Source organism: Mobula birostris, chromosome 9, assembly GCF_030028105.1.
Source record: "Mobula birostris isolate sMobBir1 chromosome 9, sMobBir1.hap1, whole genome shotgun sequence".
In the NCBI taxonomy this organism is placed as follows: domain Eukaryota; kingdom Metazoa; phylum Chordata; class Chondrichthyes; order Myliobatiformes; family Myliobatidae; genus Mobula; species Mobula birostris.
This window is the reverse complement of record NC_092378.1, coordinates 8,782,186-8,802,684: the sequence shown is the minus strand read 5'-3', so window position 1 is coordinate 8,802,684 and position 20,499 is coordinate 8,782,186. Positions and strand designations below refer to the sequence as shown.

General features: G+C 46.1%; 1 protein-coding gene across 1 annotated transcript in view; it reads right to left on the bottom strand.

The window, feature by feature from the left end:
* LOC140203272 (tryptophan 5-hydroxylase 2-like) overlaps positions 1-20,499 on the bottom strand; it is a 47,928-nt gene that overhangs the window by 10,870 nt on the left and 16,559 nt on the right. Inside the window, exons 5-8 of the mRNA XM_072269288.1 lie at positions 18,721-18,788; positions 14,981-15,177; positions 11,750-11,885; positions 2,400-2,526 (exon numbers count right to left, since the gene is read on the bottom strand). Of these exons, the coding sequence (XP_072125389.1) occupies positions 2,400-2,526; positions 11,750-11,885; positions 14,981-15,177; positions 18,721-18,788 (528 nt within the window). The remainder of the gene's footprint in view (positions 1-2,399; positions 2,527-11,749; positions 11,886-14,980; positions 15,178-18,720; positions 18,789-20,499) is intronic.

Below are 20,499 nucleotides of genomic sequence, written 5' to 3'. Positions count from 1 at the left end.
CAGAATGAAATTCTTCTAAATCTCCTTGAAGTTGACTGACACAAGTATGCTTCATGGACTAGCAAATTCCGTGCAGGCAACCCTTGCATGACAGAAGCTTTGTAGTAGCTTCTTTTGCTATTTTAAAGGTCATTAGGAGAATTCGGACTCAATTATAATGAATTCCTGTCTAAGAGTATAGCTGCAGGCACTGGTGTGTCACATAATGCCAGAATATGCATTAGTGCATAAACTTCACATTTGTTGTGACTCCATTCACTATTGATTGAGAGGAGAGAAGGAAAGTCAGCCCTGTTGGGAAATATCACATACGACAGTCAAAGCGTTCGAGAGATGTCGAGGGGATCAAGAATGTAGGGTCTGTGCAGGAAAGTGGTGCTGAGGTAAAAGGTCAGCTGTGAGCCCATTGATTGGTGGAACAGGGTGAGGAGCCAAAAGCTGGTATTTGTTATGGTCTTATCTCTTGCCAGGGGATTTGGTAGAGACAGATACAGTAGGGCCATTTAAGAGACACTTTAGATAGGCACATGGCTGAAAGAAAAAATTGAGAGCTATGTGAGAGGGAAGGCTGAGGTTGATCTGGGAGAAGGTTAGTGTCAGCACATCATCATGGGGTGAAGGGCCCAAAGCGATTCTGCAGATGCTGGAAATCCAGAGCAACACACACAAAATTCTAGAGGAACTCAGCACGTCAGGCAGCATCTATGGAAATGATTAAACAGTTGACGTTTCAGGCCGAGACCCGTCTTCAGAACTGAGAAATAAGAGGGAAGATGCCAGAATAAGAAGGTGGGGGAAGGGGAAGGAGTACTAGCTAGAAGGTGATAAGGGAAGCCTAGTGAATGGGGGAGGGGGGTTAAGTAGCTAGGAGGTGATGGAGTGGAAAAGGGCTGGAGAAGAAGAAATCTGCTCTCAGCACCTATCAGATTCCTTCTTCTCCAGCCCAATCTCTTTTTCACCTGCCTCTTACTTCATCGACCCTCCTCCACCCACTTGTCTTTATCTATCACCCTTAAACTTTTCACCTTTCACCCTTAACCCATGACATCTACTTGTAGTCCCACCCAACCTTAGTGGAAAAAGCCTGTTTGCATTTACCCCTCAAAATTTTGTATACCTCTATTAAACCTCCTCTCAGTCTTCTATTCAATCTTTGCTTATAGCTCAGGTCCTCCAGGCCCGGCAACATCCTTGTAAATTTTCTCTGTAGTCTTTCACCTTATTTACATCTTTCCTCTAGGTAGGTGACCAAAACTACACACCATGCTACTAATTAGTCCTCACCAATGTCTGAAACAACTTCAACATAACATCCCATCTCCTGTATTCAATACATTCATTAATGAGGCCAATGTGCCAAAAGCTTTCTTTATGGCCCTATCTACCTGTGATATCATTTTCAACGGATTATGGGCCTCTGGATTTACTGTATGTTCTCAGTCTACAGGAAAACCATGGAATGTTTTCCTCTGAGAAAGATGAAATTTCAGATTATGTGGGATTTTTGTGTGAGGGGGAGGGGGCTATGGGGATCGATATTCTTGTTGTGTTTTGTGCAGAAGGAGGGGTGTTTGGAGGTGGACGTTCTGCTTCCATTGTGTTAGTTTTTTATGTGAGGTGGGGGTCTGGGAGTCAACGCTTTTGTTCTTCTTTGTACAAGTGGAGGGGGTTTGGAGAGGACCGATGTTCTTGTTCCATTTTGTACAAGGGGAGGGGTTTTGGTTGGGGTCGATATTCTTGTTCCATTATTTGCGAGGCAGAGGGTTGGGGGTTGATTTTCTTGAATCATTTTGTACGAGGGGAGGGGGTTGGAGAGGTGATGTTCTTGTTCTGTTTTGTATGAGAGGAGAAAGTTTTCAGGGTCAATGTTCTTATTGCATTGCGTTGTTTTCTGGGGAGGTGGGAATTTGGTGTCAATGTTCTTGTTACATTTTGTGCAGGGGAGGGGGGCTTAGGGTTGATGTTCTTTTGCATTTTGTGCAAGGAGGGTGTTTGGGGGTCAATGTTCTTGTTGTGTTTTGTGTGAGAGGAGGGAGTTTTCAGGATTGATGTTCTTGTTGCAATGTATTAGTCTTTTTCTGGGGAGGTGGGAATTTGGTGTTGATGTTCTTGTTGCATTTTGTGCAAAGGGGATTTTGGGGGTCAATTTTCTTGTGTTATTTTTTCTGTGGGAGGGTGGGAATTTGGGGTCAATGTTCTTGTTGCGTTTTGTGCAGGGAGGGGTCAATGATCGTGTTGTTGTTCCTTTTTTTGTGCGGGGGTGGGGGAGTTTGCTGTTTCTCTTTGAACGCTTTCCATGTTTTCATTGTTTCGTGGCTGTCTGGAGAAGACGAATTTCAGAGTTGTATACTGCTTACATACTTCGACAATAAATGGACCTTTGAACCTTAAAATCTTACAGTGGCTAACTTCTGCACATCTTCATCCGATGCAGCGAGGGACACAAGACCCAGTTCTTGCGAAAACTCTGCAAAACTCGGCTCTGCCAGCAGGGGGACATGTCCCAGCAGCTCATGACACGTATCCCTGTAAAATACATAATAAAATGGCAATTATTTTGTACACTTGTAGAACAAGATGTTTTAGCCAAATTAGTCATCAGCAAGCAACGAACATTCACACTATGCTTAGAGAGATAGTTAGAACACTGTGTTCAATGATTGCTTATCAAGGTAGAGGTTATTCTAATTGGGTTGTTACTCGGTTGTAACTCAGATATTGATTGCTTGGCGGGGCTGACATTATAATACTGATACCCCCGGCCGAGGTCGAGCCGACACCGGGCCATGAGCGCCGAGACACCCGGCCGAGGTCGAGCCGACACCGGGCCGTGAGCGCCGAGACACCCGGCCGAGGTCGAGCCGACACCGGGCCGTGAGCGCCGAGACACCCGGCCGAGGTCGAGCCGACACCAGGTCGTGAGTGCTGAGACTCCTGTCCAAGGCCGCCGAACTGACACTGGACCTATTATACAGGTATAAGGCGAGGTGGCGGCGGGCGGAGGGGGCAAGGCCCGAGGCCTGGAGCTGGCCTGCCGCTCGTCGCGACCGCCGCCGCCCGCCCCCGTCGCCTGGTACGGTCGGGAGCAGCTGCAGGACCCGGCCAAGGTGGAGCAGCTAGCGGGCGAAAACAAGTGAGGGGGTGGTGTCATTACCACACCACTAGGTGATCATCCCAACGGCAGAACAGGCGGAAGAGGAGACATCTCCCAATGGCTGCAAAGGCGGATGAGGATGCCCAACAATGGGTAGGGAGGCTTGCGAGCACGCCGCAAGAACTGCCGTAGACCCACAACACTCAGGGCTTGTCTACCTAGCGTGTGAAGCCTGGATTCGGCAGACTGCGCGGAAGAAACTATCACTGGTTCAACGGGCAGAAAGGCGATTCTCAGCAATGCGTCGTGGAGCACTAAGAGGGCACAGTGAGACACACAGAACACTGCTGGCCATCCACTGCATCCTGACCTATCTCCAGCCGTCTCGACTATGTCTTGCCACTGGGTCCAGATAGGCCGGGACGAGAGGGTGAGGCTGACGACCTGCACAACTCTCCCTCACTTTAATCCAAGTCAAGCACAAGTCATGACTTCAAACCCAACGCGGAAGAAAGTGATGGTGCTCAACCTTGGCACATGGAACGTGAGAACTCTGTGAGATAACATCAAGGCAGACAGACCAGAGAGAAGAACTGCACTGGTTGCAAAAGAGCTAGCTCGCTACAACGTGGACATAGCAGCTCTCAGCGAAACGCGCCTAGCAGACAAGGGCCAGCTGACAGAACGCAGTGGTGGATACACGTTCTTCTGGAGCGGTCACAGCAGCGCTGAACGATGAGAAGCAGGCGTGGCATTTGCCATCAATTCTAACCTCGCCCGTAAACTCACCAAGCACCCAGAGAGCATCAACGACCGCCTGATGACACTTCGGCTCCCACTTGCAAACAAGAAGAGTGCTACGCTGATTAGTGCCTACGCTCCCACCATGACCAACCCAGATGACATTAGAGACAAGTTCTATGAAGAACTCGACGCCCTCATCTCAGCAATCCCACAGTCAGAGAAGCTCATCGTTCTCGGGGACTTCAATGCCAGAGTAGGGACAGACTACCAAACCCGGGAAGGGATCATTGGAAGACACGGCACTGGCAAGTGTAACAGCAACGGCCTTCTGCTCCTCAAGACGTGTGCCACACACAACCTTGTCATCACCAACACCCTGTTCCGCCTACCCACCCGTAAGAAGACTTCATGGATGCACCCACGCTCGAAGCACTGGCATCTGATTGACTACATCATCACCAGGAAGAGGGACAGGATGGATGTCAGAGTGACAAGAGCCATGTGTGGTGCCGACTGCTGGACCGACCACCACCTCATTGTGTCCAAGTTCAGGCTTCGCATTCTGCCCATGAGAAGACCCCAAGGGCAGAAGACTGCAAAGAGGCTGAATGTCTCCAAGCTGAAAAGCAGCAGGGTTGCAGAAGAATTCATCGGTGACCTTGAAGGCAGACTGCCAGACACACCACAGGAAGACGGGACCAGCGTTGAGGAACAGTGGACAGCCTTCAGAGACGCTGTCTACACTACCGCCCTCGAACATCTCGGACCAGCAACCCGAAGAAACCAAGACTGGTTCGATGAGAATGATGAAGAAATACAGGCACTACTAACGGAGAAACATCAACATTATAGAGCGCATCAGAACGACCCCACGTCGCTAGCCAAGAAAGATGCCTTTACCAACGCAAGAAGAAAGGTGGAGAAAAAACTTGGCGAGATGCAGGACAGCTGGTTCAGCAAGAAGGCCGATGAAATCCAGGGCTATGCAGACAGCCATGACATAAAGCGCTTCTACGATGCGCTTAAGGCTGCATACGGACCCCAGTCCTCCTGCTCCTCACCCCTCCTCAACGCAGATGAGACGCAGCTGCTGACAGAGAAGAAGCAGATTCTGGATCGCTGGGCTGAGCACTTTAACAACGTCCTTAACCGCCCTGCCGACATCAACGACGAGGCCATTGCCCGCCTGCCCCAGGTAGAGATCAGCAAGAACCTCGACACCCTCCCCACAGTAGATGGTCAGGAAGGCAGTGAAGCAACTCTCCTGTGGCAAAGTGCCAGGACCCGATGCAATCCCTGCTGAGGTATACAAAGCAGGAGGCCCTGCCATGATGCAAAAGCTGACTGTACTCTTCCAGTCCATGTGGAAAAAGGGACAGGTCCCGTAACAGCTGAAAGATGCCAGCATAGTCCACATCTACAAGAGGAAAGGCAACTGCCAGTCTTGCGACAACCACCGAGGCATCTCCCTCTTGTCCATTGCGGGGAAGATTCTGGCCTGCGTCCTGCTCAACCACCTTCTCCAACATCTTGAGCAAGGTCTGCTCCCAGAAAGCCAGTGCGGCTTCCGTGCTGAACGTGGGACCGCGAACATGATTTTTGCTGCGCGCCAACTCCAGGAAAAATGCCAGAAGCAACACAGCGACCTCTTCGTGAACTTTGTCGATCTAACCAAGGCTTTCAGTACGGTCAGCAGAGAAGGCTTGTGGAAGATCATGGAGAAGTTTGGCTGCCCCAGCAAGTTCATCACAATCGTCCGGTAGTTCCACGATGGTATGATGGTGAAAGTTCTGGATGACGGCGACGAGTCAGAGGCCTTCCCAGTGACAAATGGCGTCAAACAAGGCTGCGTTCTTGCCCCGACTCTGTTCAGTATGGTATTCTCTGCCATGCTGACAGATGCCTTCCGTAACTACGAGGAAGGAATCCACGTCAGGTACAGGACTGACGGCAGGTTGTTCAACCTTAGGCGCCTGCAGGCAGTTACAAAGGTGCGAGGGACTGTCATCAGAGACTTCTTGTTTGCTGATGACTGCGCACTCAACGCCAGCACAGAGCAGGAGATGCAGCGTGAAATGGACTGCTTCTCACAAGCGTGCGACAACTTCGGTCTCACTATCAGCACCAAAAAGACCGAAGTTATGTACCAGCCTGCCCCAGGAAAGCCATACCAGGAGCCGCGCATCATGGTGAAGGGCCAGAACCTCCAGGCAGCCGACAACTTCACCTACTTGGGCAGCATACTCTCTCGCGCAGTGAACATAGACGCTGAGGTCAACAACAGGATTGCCAAAGCCAGCGCCGCCTTTGGGAGACTCCATGAGAATGTCTGGGAGCGGAGAGGACTCAGCCTTACCACCAAGCTGAAGATCTACTGTGCAGTGGTCCTTACCACCCTCCTTTACGCCAGCGAGACCTGGACTGTCTACAGCAGACACGCCAAACAGCTCAACCACTTTCACCTGAGCTGTCTCCGCAGACTCCTCCACATCAGGTGGCAGGACAAAGTCCCCGACACGGAAATCCTGGAACGAGGTGGGCTCTGCAGCGTCTACACCCTCCTGCTGAAAGCCCAAGCCAGGTGGGCTGGACATGTGGTCAGAATGCCAGACAGCCGATTGCCTAAGCAGCTGCTGTACGAAGAACTGTGTCAGGGCAAGCGCTCAGTCGGGGGGCCAGAAGAAACGTTACAAAGACTGCCTCAAAGCGTCCCTCAAAGGCCTGGGTGTCGACATCAACACGTGGGAGACGCTTGCCTTCGACCGTCCAGCTTGGCGCAGCAAGATCACCACAGGAGCCCGAGCAGCTGAAGTCAGGCGCATCATCGAGGCGCAACGTAAGCGTGCTGTGCGCAAGGCCCGAGCAGCATCCACTGCCACGACAGCACCCACCCACTTGTGTCCCACATGTGGGCGGGCCTTCAGGGCCCGGATTGGCCTCATCAGTCACCTCCGGACCCACAGCCACCAATCTCCCATTTGACTTTGAAGCCATGGTCATCTTCGACTACGAAGGATGAACAACAACAACAACAATAATACTGATTCTGACTAGCTGCATCAGCGTCTGGTACTGGGTGGGGGGGGTGAGAGTTGGGGGCTGGGTGATTAATGTACAGGATCGAAGTACGCTGCAGGGAGCTGTAAACTCTGTCAGCTCCCTTATGGACACTACCCTTCGTGGTACCCAGGTCAGCTGCAAAAGACCATGCCTCAAAAAATACAGTGTCCATCATTAAGGACCCCCATCACCCAGGTCATGCCTTGTTCTCATTGCTACCATCAGGAAGGAGGTACAGAAGCCTGAAGGCACACACTTAGTGATTCAAGAACAGCTTCTTCCCCTCTGCCGTCCAATTTCTGAATGAACTTTGAACCCGTGAACACTACCTCACTACTTCTTTATTTCAGTTTTTGCACTGCTAATTTAACTATTTTATATATATACTTACCATAATTCACAGTTTTTTTTCTATACTTATCATGTATTGCATTGTACTGCTGCCACAAAGTTAACAAATTTCGTGACATATACCGGTGATATTAAACCTGATTTTGATTCTCATTCTAATAACTGATAAAGCTGCAACAGTTTGTTCTAAAGATGAGGTCTATACAAATAGAGAGATACAAACTAATGAGGGCTATAGGTAGGGTAAATGCAAGCAGGCTTTTTCCCCACTGAGTTCGGGTGGGACGACAACTAAAGGTCATGGGTTAAGGGTGAAAGGTAAAAAGTTTAAGGGGAACATGAGGAGAAACTTCTTCACTAGCACAAGTGGTGCATGTGAGCTCGAATTCAATGTTTAAGAGAATTTTGGATCAGTCTACGGATGGCAGGGGTTTGGAGGGCTATGGTCCCAGTGCAGGTCAATGGGAATAAGTAGTTAAAATGTTTCAGCACAGACCTGATGGGTCGAAGGGCTTGTTCCTGTGCTGTACTTTTCTATGACTCTATGTTTGAACCCCTCAATTTTCTCTCCCTGCTTCCACATCACACAAAAGATTTTTTAAAAAGTCAGTTGATAAAAAACACCAACGGGCAGAATTTTCCTCTCCCACTGTGTCCTTACTCCAAAGTTACTGCATCAAGTAAGAGGTTGCAAGCTTTTAGAGAAATTAAACAGGCCAGAATTCCTTTCCTTACAATGGACAAGGCTGAGGGAGACAGCCACACGAAGACCCTGCAGACAAGGAAAGAACCGGACAAGGAACTCAGTCACTCAACAGAATCTAACGGAAGGACTGGTGAGAACATGAAATGAGAAGCAGTTCCAGCTAACACCACCAGAACATTAGTGGGGAGATGAGGTAAACACCTGGGGAAGAAAACCTGTTTCTGGTAATCGAAAAATTGTGGAGGAGGCAGAAACACAAACGTGAATCAGTAGTTCACTGAACAGTTTCTATCCTGTAAACTCAAAACTTGGCACTGTAGGAATTACCTTCATAGTACAAGAATGTTATCAATACATTCATGAGTTTTGGACATATAGGGCTCTTCAGCTGTGGTTGGCAGCTCATCTGGAAGGAAAACTCTGTTCTCAAACCTCCGCTGCCTTGTGACTACACCCACTCATGGGGAAGGCTTCGTGAGTAAGGTCCAAGGGAAAAATCCAGAGCTGGAGTCTCTAAGGCCATTCTATGTTGAGTTCAACACTGACTGGCAGCCCCTGTGATGCTGCTGGTGCCAAACTGTATTGGTCTCTGCTGTTGCTTTGGGTTCATCAGATGTGTGGAGGGGAGGAGCCTGCTGCACGGGCAACAGCTTGCTCTCCATATCGTACTGCCCTGTCTAGACCGCTAGTGTGCAATAGCCATGTTTGACCCTGACTGATGAATGCCTCAACTCAACTCCGCATTAGTGAGTCAGAATACTCATTGGTGCAGTAGTAAAACACAGACTGTATTCTAGATCTGATCACCTTCCAGCATGTCATCAAACTTTCAGCATCCAAAGTATTCGTACTTCGGTAAGAAATTTACTTTGAACTTTGAAGATGCTCAGCCACAGAACTCCTCCAGCAGAGAGCTTACCGTTCCATCTGCAACAGATGACAAAACTGGAAGTACCTTTCTCTCACGGACTGCCGTATTCAGGGAGCTGCCTCATCATCACCCCTTCTCAAAGATGGCACCCCCCCATGCAGAATGCATTTCCACCAGAGCTGAAGAAAAATGGCATTCCACGACCCTTTGAATAAATCTGGATGTACGGACCCAGTTTAACAGGTTGCATTGCCCCGGGATCTCTGGAGACCTGTTTATGGATGCTATCTGAACCTTTGTACATTGCCGGTGCAGGCCTGTCATGGCGATACTGACCAGGCAAGATAAAGAAGGGCTTAAACCAGGGGTTCCCAAACTTTTTTATGCCGTCAACCCTTATCATTACCCAAGGGGTCTGTGGACCCCAGATTGGGAACCCCTGGTTTAAACTAACTTGGTAGGGGAAGCAAAGAGATAGGTCTGAGGATGGGGCAGCAGGTTTACAAACAGAGGCAGTGTGTGCTGAGACCGTCAGGAAGGACAAGCAGGTGACAGGACAAAATTGCAGTCGGATGAATTGAAGTGTAACATGGGGACAAAAATCAAAAGGGCAATGACTACTGGACTGGAGGTGTTATATTTGAATACACGCAGTATGTGGAATAAGGTAGCGCAGGTAGAGATTGGCAGGTGTGATGTTGCGGGCATCACTGAGTCATGGCTGAAAGAAGTTAGGAGCTTAACATCCAAGGACACACCTTGTATCGAAAGGATAAGCAGGTAGGTAGAGGGGCTGGGTGGTTCTGTGGGTAAAAAATGAAATGAAATCCTTAGAAAGAGGTGACATGGGATTAGTAGATGTAGAATCCTCGTGGGTAGAGTTAAAAAACTGCAAGTGTAAAGAGATCCTGATGGGAGTTATATACAGGCTTCTGAACGGTAGCCAGAATGTGGGCTACAAATTACAATGGGAGATGGAAAAGGCATGTCAAAAGGGCAATGTTATGATAGGGTGGATTTTAATATGCAGGTAAATTGGGAAAATCAGGTTGGTGTGGGATCTCAAGAGATAGACTCTGTAGAATGCCTACAAGATGGCATTTTAGAGCAGCTCGTGGTTGAGCCAACTCAAGGAAAAGAAATTCCGGATTGGGTGTAATGAACCAGATTTCATTAGAGACCTGGGGGAAATTCTGAAGGTGCTGGATAGAAACATCCAAAAGGTGAAGAAGTGTTCTAAAGGGAGGCCGAAGCAACTATGGTTGACAAGGAAAGTCAAAGACAAGAGGATGTTGCATACTTGGAAGGTGCCACACATGAGGCTGCTACAAGAGCCCACGGCATTACAACAGAGATACTAGTATGGATATAAGATTGGTGGCTGGCAGGAGGCAAAGAGTGGGAATAAAAGGAGCCATTTCTGATTGGCTGCCAGTGACTACTGGAGTTCCACAGGAGTCAGTGTTGGGAACGATTCTTTTCACATTATAACAATGATTTGGATGACGGAATTGATGGCTTTGTGGCCAAATTTGCGGATAATATGAAGGAAGGTAGGGGGGCAAGTAGTATTGAGGAAGCAGAGAGTCTTGAAAGTCTTGAGTGTGGAGAATGTGGACAGAATGGGACAATGACTGGGTGGGAGAGGGGAACGAGCAGTGACCGCAGGGGAGAGAGGGACAGGTATGGAGGGTAAGAATAGCAATATCTAAGAGGCCTCGAGGCAGACACGATAGAGGGATGAGGACCGCGGCCAGGCAGAGGCAGTTTAAATTGCCATCGTGGTCAGCAGAGACATTGTGGGCTGAAGGGCCTGTTCCTGTTCTATATTTTCTGTGTTTCCCTGTTTAAAAAGTACTTTGATGAAAATCTAATGTGCTATAATATACAAGGCACCAGAAGTACTAGGATGTGGGTCCTGACAACTTTTTTTTTAACTCAGCTGAACGAACACTAGCATACACATATGGTCATCATCTTTGCTATGCATTCTATAATTTCATCTTACAATTAAATATACTACAAAATGTACTCTGTATTTATCCTACTGAACCATCTCATGAATTCTTAGTCACAGAAAAGTACAACACAGAAACAGGCTCTTCAGCCCATCTAGTTCATCCTGAACCAGTTAAACTGCCCACTCCCAACGACCTGCACTGGGACCATAGCCATCCATATCCCTGCTATCCATGTGCCTATCCAAACTTCACTTAAACATTGAAATTGAAATCGCGTGCACCACTTCTGCTGGCATCTCATTCCACACTCTCACGACCCTCTGAGTGAAGAAGTTTCCCCTCATGTTCCCCTTAAACTTTTCACCTTTCACCCTCAACACATCACCTCTGGTTGTAGTCCCACCCAACCTCAGTGGAAAAAGCCTACTTGCATTTACCCTATCAATACCCCTCATAATTCTGTGTACCTCTATCAAATCTCCTCTTGATTGAAGGAGGGAGCTGAACAACAAGATTTTAACAAAGTTCCATCTGAAAGACTTATCACCAACTCTGCATTAGAACAGAAATAACTACACACTGACCTGCTTTTCAGTAATGGATTTGCGATCACAAGATCATCACTAATTCCAATGCAATTTCATCCCAAAATTTAATCACCAGCCAACATAGGTAATAATTTGTTGAGCAAACAGGAAATTTGGAAAATATTGATGCCTAAAAACACTGCTTTAACTCTTACACATCAGAACTGGAACATATCAAGATGTAACATATCAAATACTGTTAAAGTTTAATTCTAACGATTGCAAAATACGAAGATTGGTTTAAGTTACAGTAATATTTTGATACTTCTGAAATTAATCATTGCCAAAAGCAGAATTCATCAATAACCTAAGCTATGTTGTGAAGAGTTTCATTAAGACTTGGTATATAGGTTGGTCAGGTAAACAGAAACTCACGGCTCTGGAGTGTAGAAAGGATCGGATCCGTGACGCACGTACTGGGTGCAGTGGAAAACCCGGAAAGCTAGTCCAGCTAAAAAGTCTCTTGGGGACAAATATCCAGCCACCGGCCGCAGCACAAAGCCTGATCGTTCTGGAAAATTCAGATGTGAAACAGCTTGTTAAATTCAGTCTATTAACAGGAAATCCATAAACCAGCCATTAATAAGACCCTGATTTTGAGAATGAACTTCAAAACATACTGCAGTTGAGACAGAAAAAAAATTGCTTGATTTACTTGAGATAATTTGCAATTATTAGTAAGCATATTCATTTCTGGGAGAAAGTGTTTTAAAATAATTGATATCACATTAATATACACAGGTCTGTTCTATGTTACCCGAGAAACCACAACTTCCCAGTCCACGCTCCAATCCACTCACCTGTCTGGTTTGGGTTTTGGGCTCTGCGTACGGTGGTCAGAGAGCAAACCTCAGGTATAGCGAAATGAGTAGTTAGAGACCTCAGGAGCAGGTGAGATGGATGACAAAAGTCCAGTTGTGTAAGTGGGTTTAATATTCAGGCCACTTGGGCTATCACAAATTGGTTGGTGTTTTTTCTTGTGTTATGTAACTTCAAAACATTAAACTAATTAAAAGGAAGAGATGGGAGTCTGAGAATGCGGGTCTAACTTCGAGTTCACTTTTAAGCAAGGCATGCACACATCACATGATGGTGTGATGACATATGACATTCATGTATTTTTATATACAACCCATAATGAATGATTTGAACAAACGAGAATCAAACTATATTATATACACACATTACTCAAATATCATTGAAATATTAAATACACATTTTTCTCAGTGAATCATAAAGAGTTATAGCATGGAGAGAGGCTTTTCAGCCCATCGAGAATGCAGTTGACCAATCCCACATCAATCCCATACTGGGAGGAGGAGAAGATGGCAGCACGATGCAGCGCGTGCAGCCTCTCCGGTGATGAATATCTGTTATCTGTCAAGTAGGAGGCCATGCACAATTCTGATTTGATAGAGGCAGACATGAGAGCACGGAGGAACATCTGGTGAAACTTCTGAAATGCCTGCTTCGCTGCCACTGCTACTGTGTGATCCGAAATCTCTGGAGGGGAAGGCCTCGAATCCTCAGCTTTGCCTGTTTCTTGGCGGCCGGGGCCAGGGTCGAAGTGCTTCGCAGAGACGGTGCTCAATGCTCGGTGTCGGAGGGCTGGTCGGAGGCTCGAAGTTTTCGGACAGACTCAGAGTCAGACTGTGGTCAGGTGCTTCCAGGATGCTGCATCGGCAAGTTTGCAGCGCTGGAAGCTCATGGCAGGGAGAGTTTCTCGCTTCTACTGTCTGCGTGAGATGTTGGGGCTATCGGGACTTTGAGACTTTTTTTTACCATGCCCATGGTCTGCTCTTATCAAAATACGGTATTGCTTTGCACTGTTGTAACTATATGTTATAATTATGTGGTTTTGTCAGTTTTAGTCCTGGTCTGTCTTGTGTTTCTGTGTTATCATTCTGGAGGAACGTTGTATCAGTTTTTAATGCATGCATTTCTAAATGACAATAAACGAGGACTGAGTGTCCTCATAACCTAGTCTAATCTTCCCCATATTCTGACCAAATTCCCTACGTTCCTCCAGATTCAGCTACACACCTTAGGGACAATTTACAGTGGTCCAGTTCATCTACTAATGCACAGGTCTTCGGGATGAGAGTAGAAACCGGAGCAGCAGGAAGACCAGGTTCTATACTGCGCCCAACATATTGCTACAATCCTGTAGAAGGCGTATCAGTAACTACACTTCGTAAGGAATTTCAAGTGATTTGCCATGTCACCAAAGACCCCGGCTGATTTCTACAGTTATACTTTGGAGAGCATTCTGGCTAATTGGATCACCTCTTTTCTCCAATGTCCACTCTCCTCTCCTATCAGATTCCTTCTTCTCCAGCCTTTTGTCTTTTTTACCTATCACCTCCCAGCTACATATTTCATCTCCCCTCCCCCACCCATCTGGCTTCACCTTTCACCTTCTAGCTCGGTCTCCTTCCCCACCCCCACCTTTTTATTCTGCAATCTTCCCCCTTCCTTCTCAGTCCTGAAGAAGGATCTTGGCCCGAAACATCAACTGTTTATTCAATTCCACAGATGCTGCCTGACCTGCTGAGTTCCTCCGGCACTTTGTGTGTGTTGCCCTGGATTTCCTGCAAATGTAGAATCTTTGGTGTTTGTGGTTGCTTCACGGCCTGGTATGGAGGCTCCATTGCACAGTATCACAAAGAGCAGCAGAGGGTTATAGACATCTCCATCATAGCCACTAATCTTACCAGCATCGAGGATGTCTTCGAGAGGCAATGACTCAAGAAAGCGGCAGCCATCATTACCGACAGACTCTCATCCTCTTTTCTCATTACTATAATCAGGGAGGAGGTACAGGAGCCTGAAGACCCACACTCAGTGTTTTAGGAACAGCTTCTTCCCCTCTGCCATCAGATTTCTGAATGATCCAAGAACCTATGAACACTATCTTATTATTCCTCATTCGCACAATTTACTTTTTTTATTTTTTATTGTAACCTATAATGATTTTGTATGTTTTCCACTATACCGCTGCCATAGAAGAACAAATTTCGTGACTCTAGCCACAGGGAGCAAACCCCACTCAGACAGTACCGGGGGTGGGATCTGAACCCAGATCTTTGACACTGCGAGACAGCCACAGTACCCGCTGCACCAAGGTAACACCCCCGGAAAGCAGCTGAAATCCCCGCAATCACAACAATGTTGTCACAGTACAACTTGCACTAAGCAGGAAATGAACCCGGGTCAGGGTCAGAATCAGAATCAGGTTAAATATCACCGGTGCATGTCATGAAATTTGTTGTCTTTGCGGCAGCCAGTAGTGCCATACATAATAATAGGGGGAGAAAATGAATTAAACTGTGCATAAATAACAATTAAAAAGCAGTGATGTTCATGGGTTCAATGTCCATTCAGAAATCTGATGGCAGAGGGGAAGAAGTTACTCCTGAATCGTTGTGTTAACCTCCTTCCTGATGGTAGCAATGAGAACAGGGCATGACCTGGGTGATGGGGTCCTTAATGATGGATGCCACCTTTTTGAGGCATCGTTCCTTGAAGATGTCCTAGTTATTACGGCATAGTCTCCCTTTTGGTAGGCAATAATTCTACCCCTGAACCACCAATGCTGTCAAATACCTTTCAAAAATGCAGACACGTCTTCCAGTTGAGGGATATTATCCTCTCTGTAGCCACAGTACTTGGTTAGGAGGGGGAAATTCTTCAGGTACTCTTGGCATGCGTGAGTTGGATAAAGCTTTGTCAGCTCTCTGAACACCATTCCCCAGGTCCGAATTTCTTCTTCGGTGTATTCAACTCTAGGAATAGGCTGGCCACTAGAGGGCAGTAAGTGGACGTGTTAGCAAACAGAGTAAATCTCACCAGATTGAAAGTTTAATATTGCTATAATTACATGCACTGAAAATTCATTTTGAAAAGTTATAAATTTTCAATGATTAAATCTACCTATCCTCTCCATTCACCCATTATTCACACACTTCTTCTACCTCCTTCCCTTTATTCCATGATCCACTGTTCTCTCCTATCAGATTCTATCTTCTTGGGTCATTTCCACCTATCAGCTCCCAGCTTCTTGCATCATTCCCACCCTGCTCGCTCCCTCATCAGCCCATCACTCCCTCACCTGGAGCCACCTCTACCCCACCTTTTCATACTCACTATCTCCCCTCTTTCTTTCCATCCCATCGACACAAAACATCAACTATCCTCTTCCCTTCCGTAGATGCTGCCTAACCTGCTGAGTTCCTCCAGCTCCTTTATGTATTGTTGAAGACAAACAGAGATGGGTTTTTACAGGTTAAGGGAATAAAGAAGTGCAAGGTTAGTATAGAAAAGTGGGTTTTCACTATAAGATCAGCCAGGAGTATTGAACAGTGGAGGAGACATTATGTCTTCATGTCTCCCTTGAACTTATGAAATCCATTTTGAAACGTGTTCTTTTGGCGGTGTCAGCACCACTTAAAGTGAGCTGAAACCCTTGGAGAACTAATTCTTTTCAAACAGGGAAGTCCCGGGAATCGAGGATGATTTACTCCCACTCTGGTCCAACGGGCTCTGAGATGGTTGATGAAGCCAGTGTGGGAATTGGAAACCAACCGGAGATAGGGGCAGGAGATGGACATCAGGGTTGGAGGTGGATAGTTTGTGAGGCGATCCATTCCTCCTGCTCGTACAGCCTTGTGTTTTTCCCTGCCATCCCAAATATTTCTTCTCCACCTTGAACAGCCACGGGCCAGGATTTCCCTGAACCAGTCGGGGAGTTCAAAGAGACTTTGAGCACATCTGGTAACCTCTTTCCTCGAGCAGAGAGCAGAATACCTATTCTGGTGTCAGCCATGAATTGACATTGCCTGTCCAACATAACCATGAGTTCTGATGAAGGGTCTTCTACCCAAATCATTCTCTTATTTCTCTTTTCACTCATACTGCTCGAGTGCTTCTGACGTACCAGGATTTCCACCAGTTTTCATTATCACAGAGACATACACTGCCAACGTGAGTCTTGCTAGACATCGCAGGAATTAATTTAACCAATTTCCCCTGGGATCAATAAAGTATGACTATGACTATGAATTCCGTCTGCATGAAAAGAGACAAAATCCTCAAGCTGGGTGTACACTTCAGGGGTGGTATCCTGGAGCCACTTTTCCATCAGGATGAACACACAGCTATCCCTCATCTCTCCCTAATTCAATCTCAGATGCAGGTAATCGCGTTCATTTTCCGGCGATCCAATGTTTGAAAGCAGAATCGGTGGGAGAAATGGCCTGAAAAGCTTCACCTTCGGCCTTGCACGAATACCAGGCCGTACTCCATCGATGCCTTTGCTACATACTTGCTGGCCAAAATCCTGTTGGTAGATCTATACTGCAACTCTTTACATCAACTGGAGATGAGCAATTTAAATGAAATTTCCCCAGATCAAGTGCCTGCCTCTCTCCTTGCCCGTCGCTTCCGATGTGGTCTCCTCTGGCTGGCCATAGCAGATGACAACACAGCACGCAATAAGCACCAGCTGCAGAGCGTATCTGCTGCCACTAGTGAGGTAGGCTTGCATTACTTGCAACTCTTATTATCTAGCAGTGTCCTGTGATCTTGAGAAAGAAGGATGAACAATCACACCATTATTTGGAGCCAGAATGGACACAGCAACCGGACATCTCACCATCTTTCAATCACAGAGTGGTTGTGTGTATTACGTGGGCATATCGTCCCTTCGTTATGTACTGTGTCGCATGACGTGACAATCGTGGTCTTGCCATGACCATGATTTCTACACAAGTGGTTTGCCATTGCCTTCTTCTGAGCAGTGTTTTTACAAAACGGGTGGCCCCACCCATTACCAATACTATTCAGAGACTGTCTGCCTGGCGTCAGTGGTTGCATAACCAGGACTTGTGACATGCATCAGCTGCTCATACGACCATCCACTACCTGCTCCCGTGGCTTCACGTGACCCTGATTTGGTGGGGGGAGAGGGGTTAAGCAGGTGCTACACCTTTGGCGAGGGTGACCTGCAGGCGAGTGGAGAGAAGGAGTGCCTTACACCTCCTTTGGCAGAGAGGTATCTCCACCCTGCCACCACACATGCCCATTTGCTCGGTATAATTGTGCAGTCGGTCCAAAGGTTGGCACGGAATCATTGAGCAAAGGGCCTGTGTTGTTCTAAATGAACTGTATGCTCTTGGACTACTGTGAAACACAATGCAAGTGAGCACACTTCAATTTCTGAATATACTTAAGTCATAAGTGATTAGGACTTGTGCTTGTCTATCCATGGACGGTTGCTTAACTGAAGGAACAGCATGGAAGCTCCTTCTATAGCTATATGGCCAACAAGAAGAGATAAGGTGCATAGATCTACAATTAGGTGAAATTGCATCAGTCACAGTAAAGTCCTTTGCCAATGCTTTTGAGCAATTTTGCTTTCAGAGCCCACATGCACTGTCCAGTGTGCAGGGAGATACGATATTCCAGAGGTATCCTATGAAAGTACTGGATGTGTAATCACTGGTGGTAACTTGACATCCAAATCCACAATCGTAACCTATGTGATCTTCCCTCGGATAATTCTCTAAATCAGAGTAATTTAGTTCTGAAAGACCTCAGGCCCTCATTAGAGCCACATCAGCTTCCAAAGGTGTGACCTCCATGGTTGTTTTTCCTGCACACTCACCGGCCGAAGTCCCGTGGTGGATCTATTCTGCAATGCGTTACGTCAGCCAGAGATGAACAATTTAAGTGAAATCTCCCAAAGTCAAGTGCCTGCAAGAAACATAGTCAGCTCCATCACAGGGACTAGCCTCTAAAGTATTCCAGGACAACTTCAAGGAGTGATGCCTCAAAAAGGTGACGTTCATCGTTAAAGACCACCATCACCCAGGACATGCCCTCTTCTCATTGTTTCCAGCAAGAAGGAGATAATCATCAAGAAGGCACACATTCAGTGATGCAGGAACGGCTTCCTCCTCTCTGCATCTGATATCTGAATGGACATTGAACCCATGAAGACTGCCTCAATACTTTTTTTTTATTTTTATTTTTGCACTGTTGATTTAATTTAATTATTATATATATATTTACTGTAATTCGTGTGTTTTCTCTATTATTATGTATTGCATTGTACTGTTGCCCATTTCATGACATTTGCCGATGATATTAAACCTGATTCTGAATCCTGCGCACTTTAGATTTATAGTTTGTAGAACAACCTCCAGTAACAGTCACTCATTACCCAACAGAAAACCTGTTAGACACACAAGCTTTATATTGGGACAAAGCCATTGTAACCAATATTAAGGACTATGTGACAAGCTGATCTGCAAATTTTTACTGTCTTGTTATCTTCTAACACTTACATTTTGTAATTCATGGCAACATCCACGAAATACTTTCTTCGCCCTCTGTAGACATTATCTTTAAAACCCTGTCAACAAAGAGATTCAAGATTGTATTTACTCTTTAACAGTAGCAAGAGTGAAACTCTGAGGTCATTCACATTGATGTAAGTATTACACTGTGTATGCAGCTAAAAATAGAACATTTTAAAGGGTATCACAGAACATGGCAATGTTAACTGAGCAAGGGTTATTTCTGTGCTAAAAGCCAGGTGAATTAACACTCAGTAACCACTTTATTAGGTGCAGGAATGGAACCCAATGAGATCTTCTGCGGCTGTAGCCCATCCCCTTCAAGCTTTGAAGTGTTGTGCATTCCGAGTTGCTCTTCTGCACAACGCTCCTATAGTGCATGCCTATTTGAGTTACTGTCAGCTTCCTGTCAGCTTGAACCAGTCTGTCCATTTTCCTCTGACCTCTCCCATTAATAAGGCATTTTTGCCCACAGAACTGCTGCTTACTGCATGTCTTTTTGTATTTGGTTTTTTTTTTGCACCATTCTCTGTAATATTTGGAGACTTTTGTGTGTGAAAATCCCAAGATATCAGCAGTTTCTGAGATATTCAAACTATCACATCTGGCACCAACAATCTTTCCACGGTCAAAGTCACTTAAATCACATTGCTTCCCTATTCTGATGTTTGGTCTTAACAACAACTGAACCTCTTGACCATGTCTGCATGCTTTTATGCATTGAGTTGCTGCCATGCGACTAATTAAGTATTTGCATTAACAACGGGTGTACAGGTGTGTACGTAATAAAGTGGACATTGAGTGATATAGTAGACTTCAAAGTCAAAATAAACTTCTTATCAAAGTACATATAGGTCATCACATATAACCCTGAGATTCATTTTCCTGTAGTCATACTCAGAAAATCTATAGAATATTAACTATAACAGGAACAATGAAAAATCAATCAGAGTGCAGAAGACAACAAACTGTGCAAATGCAAATATAAATAAATGGAAATAAATACTGAGAACATGAGTTAATGAGATAAAGAATCCTTAAAGTGAGATCATTGGTTGTGGCAACATCTCAATGGATGGGCAAGTGAGTGTAGTTTTCCCCTTTTGTACAAGAGTCTGATGGTTGAGGGTAGTAACAGTTTGAGCCCTGAGGTTCTTGTACCTTCTACCTGCTGTCAGCAGTGAGAAAAGAGCATGTCCTGGGTGGTGGGGATCTCTGATGATGGATGCTGCTTTCCTATGACAGTGTTTCATGTAGATGTGCTCAATGGTTGGGAGGGTTTTTACCCGTGGTGTACTGGGCCGAATCAACTTCCTTTTGTAGAATTTTCCATTCAAAGTCATTGCTGTTTCCATACCAGGCCATAATGCAGCCAGTCAATACACTTTCCACAATGGAGGTCGTGGAGGAGATTACACCATAAAAATGATTTCTATTCCCTCACATTTTAATCATTTTCAAGGGAGTTCAAATTGGAATTCCCAGGATTCAGGAACAGTGAAAGAAATTGTGGAGCTTTAAGTGGGTTTTTGCCGCAACGGTACACAGCTTCAATGAGGTCACACAGTTTTGGTCTCATAGCAAAAAAAAGGTAAGAGAGGGTATACTTTCTTTCACAACCTGGTATGGAAGTTGTCCTGTCCAAGACCGAAAGAAGCTGCAGAAGATCGTGAACACGGCGCAGCACATCACACAAACCAATCGTCCGTCCTTGGACTCACTTTACACCGCACGCTGTCGGAGCAGAGCTGCCAGGATAATCAAGAA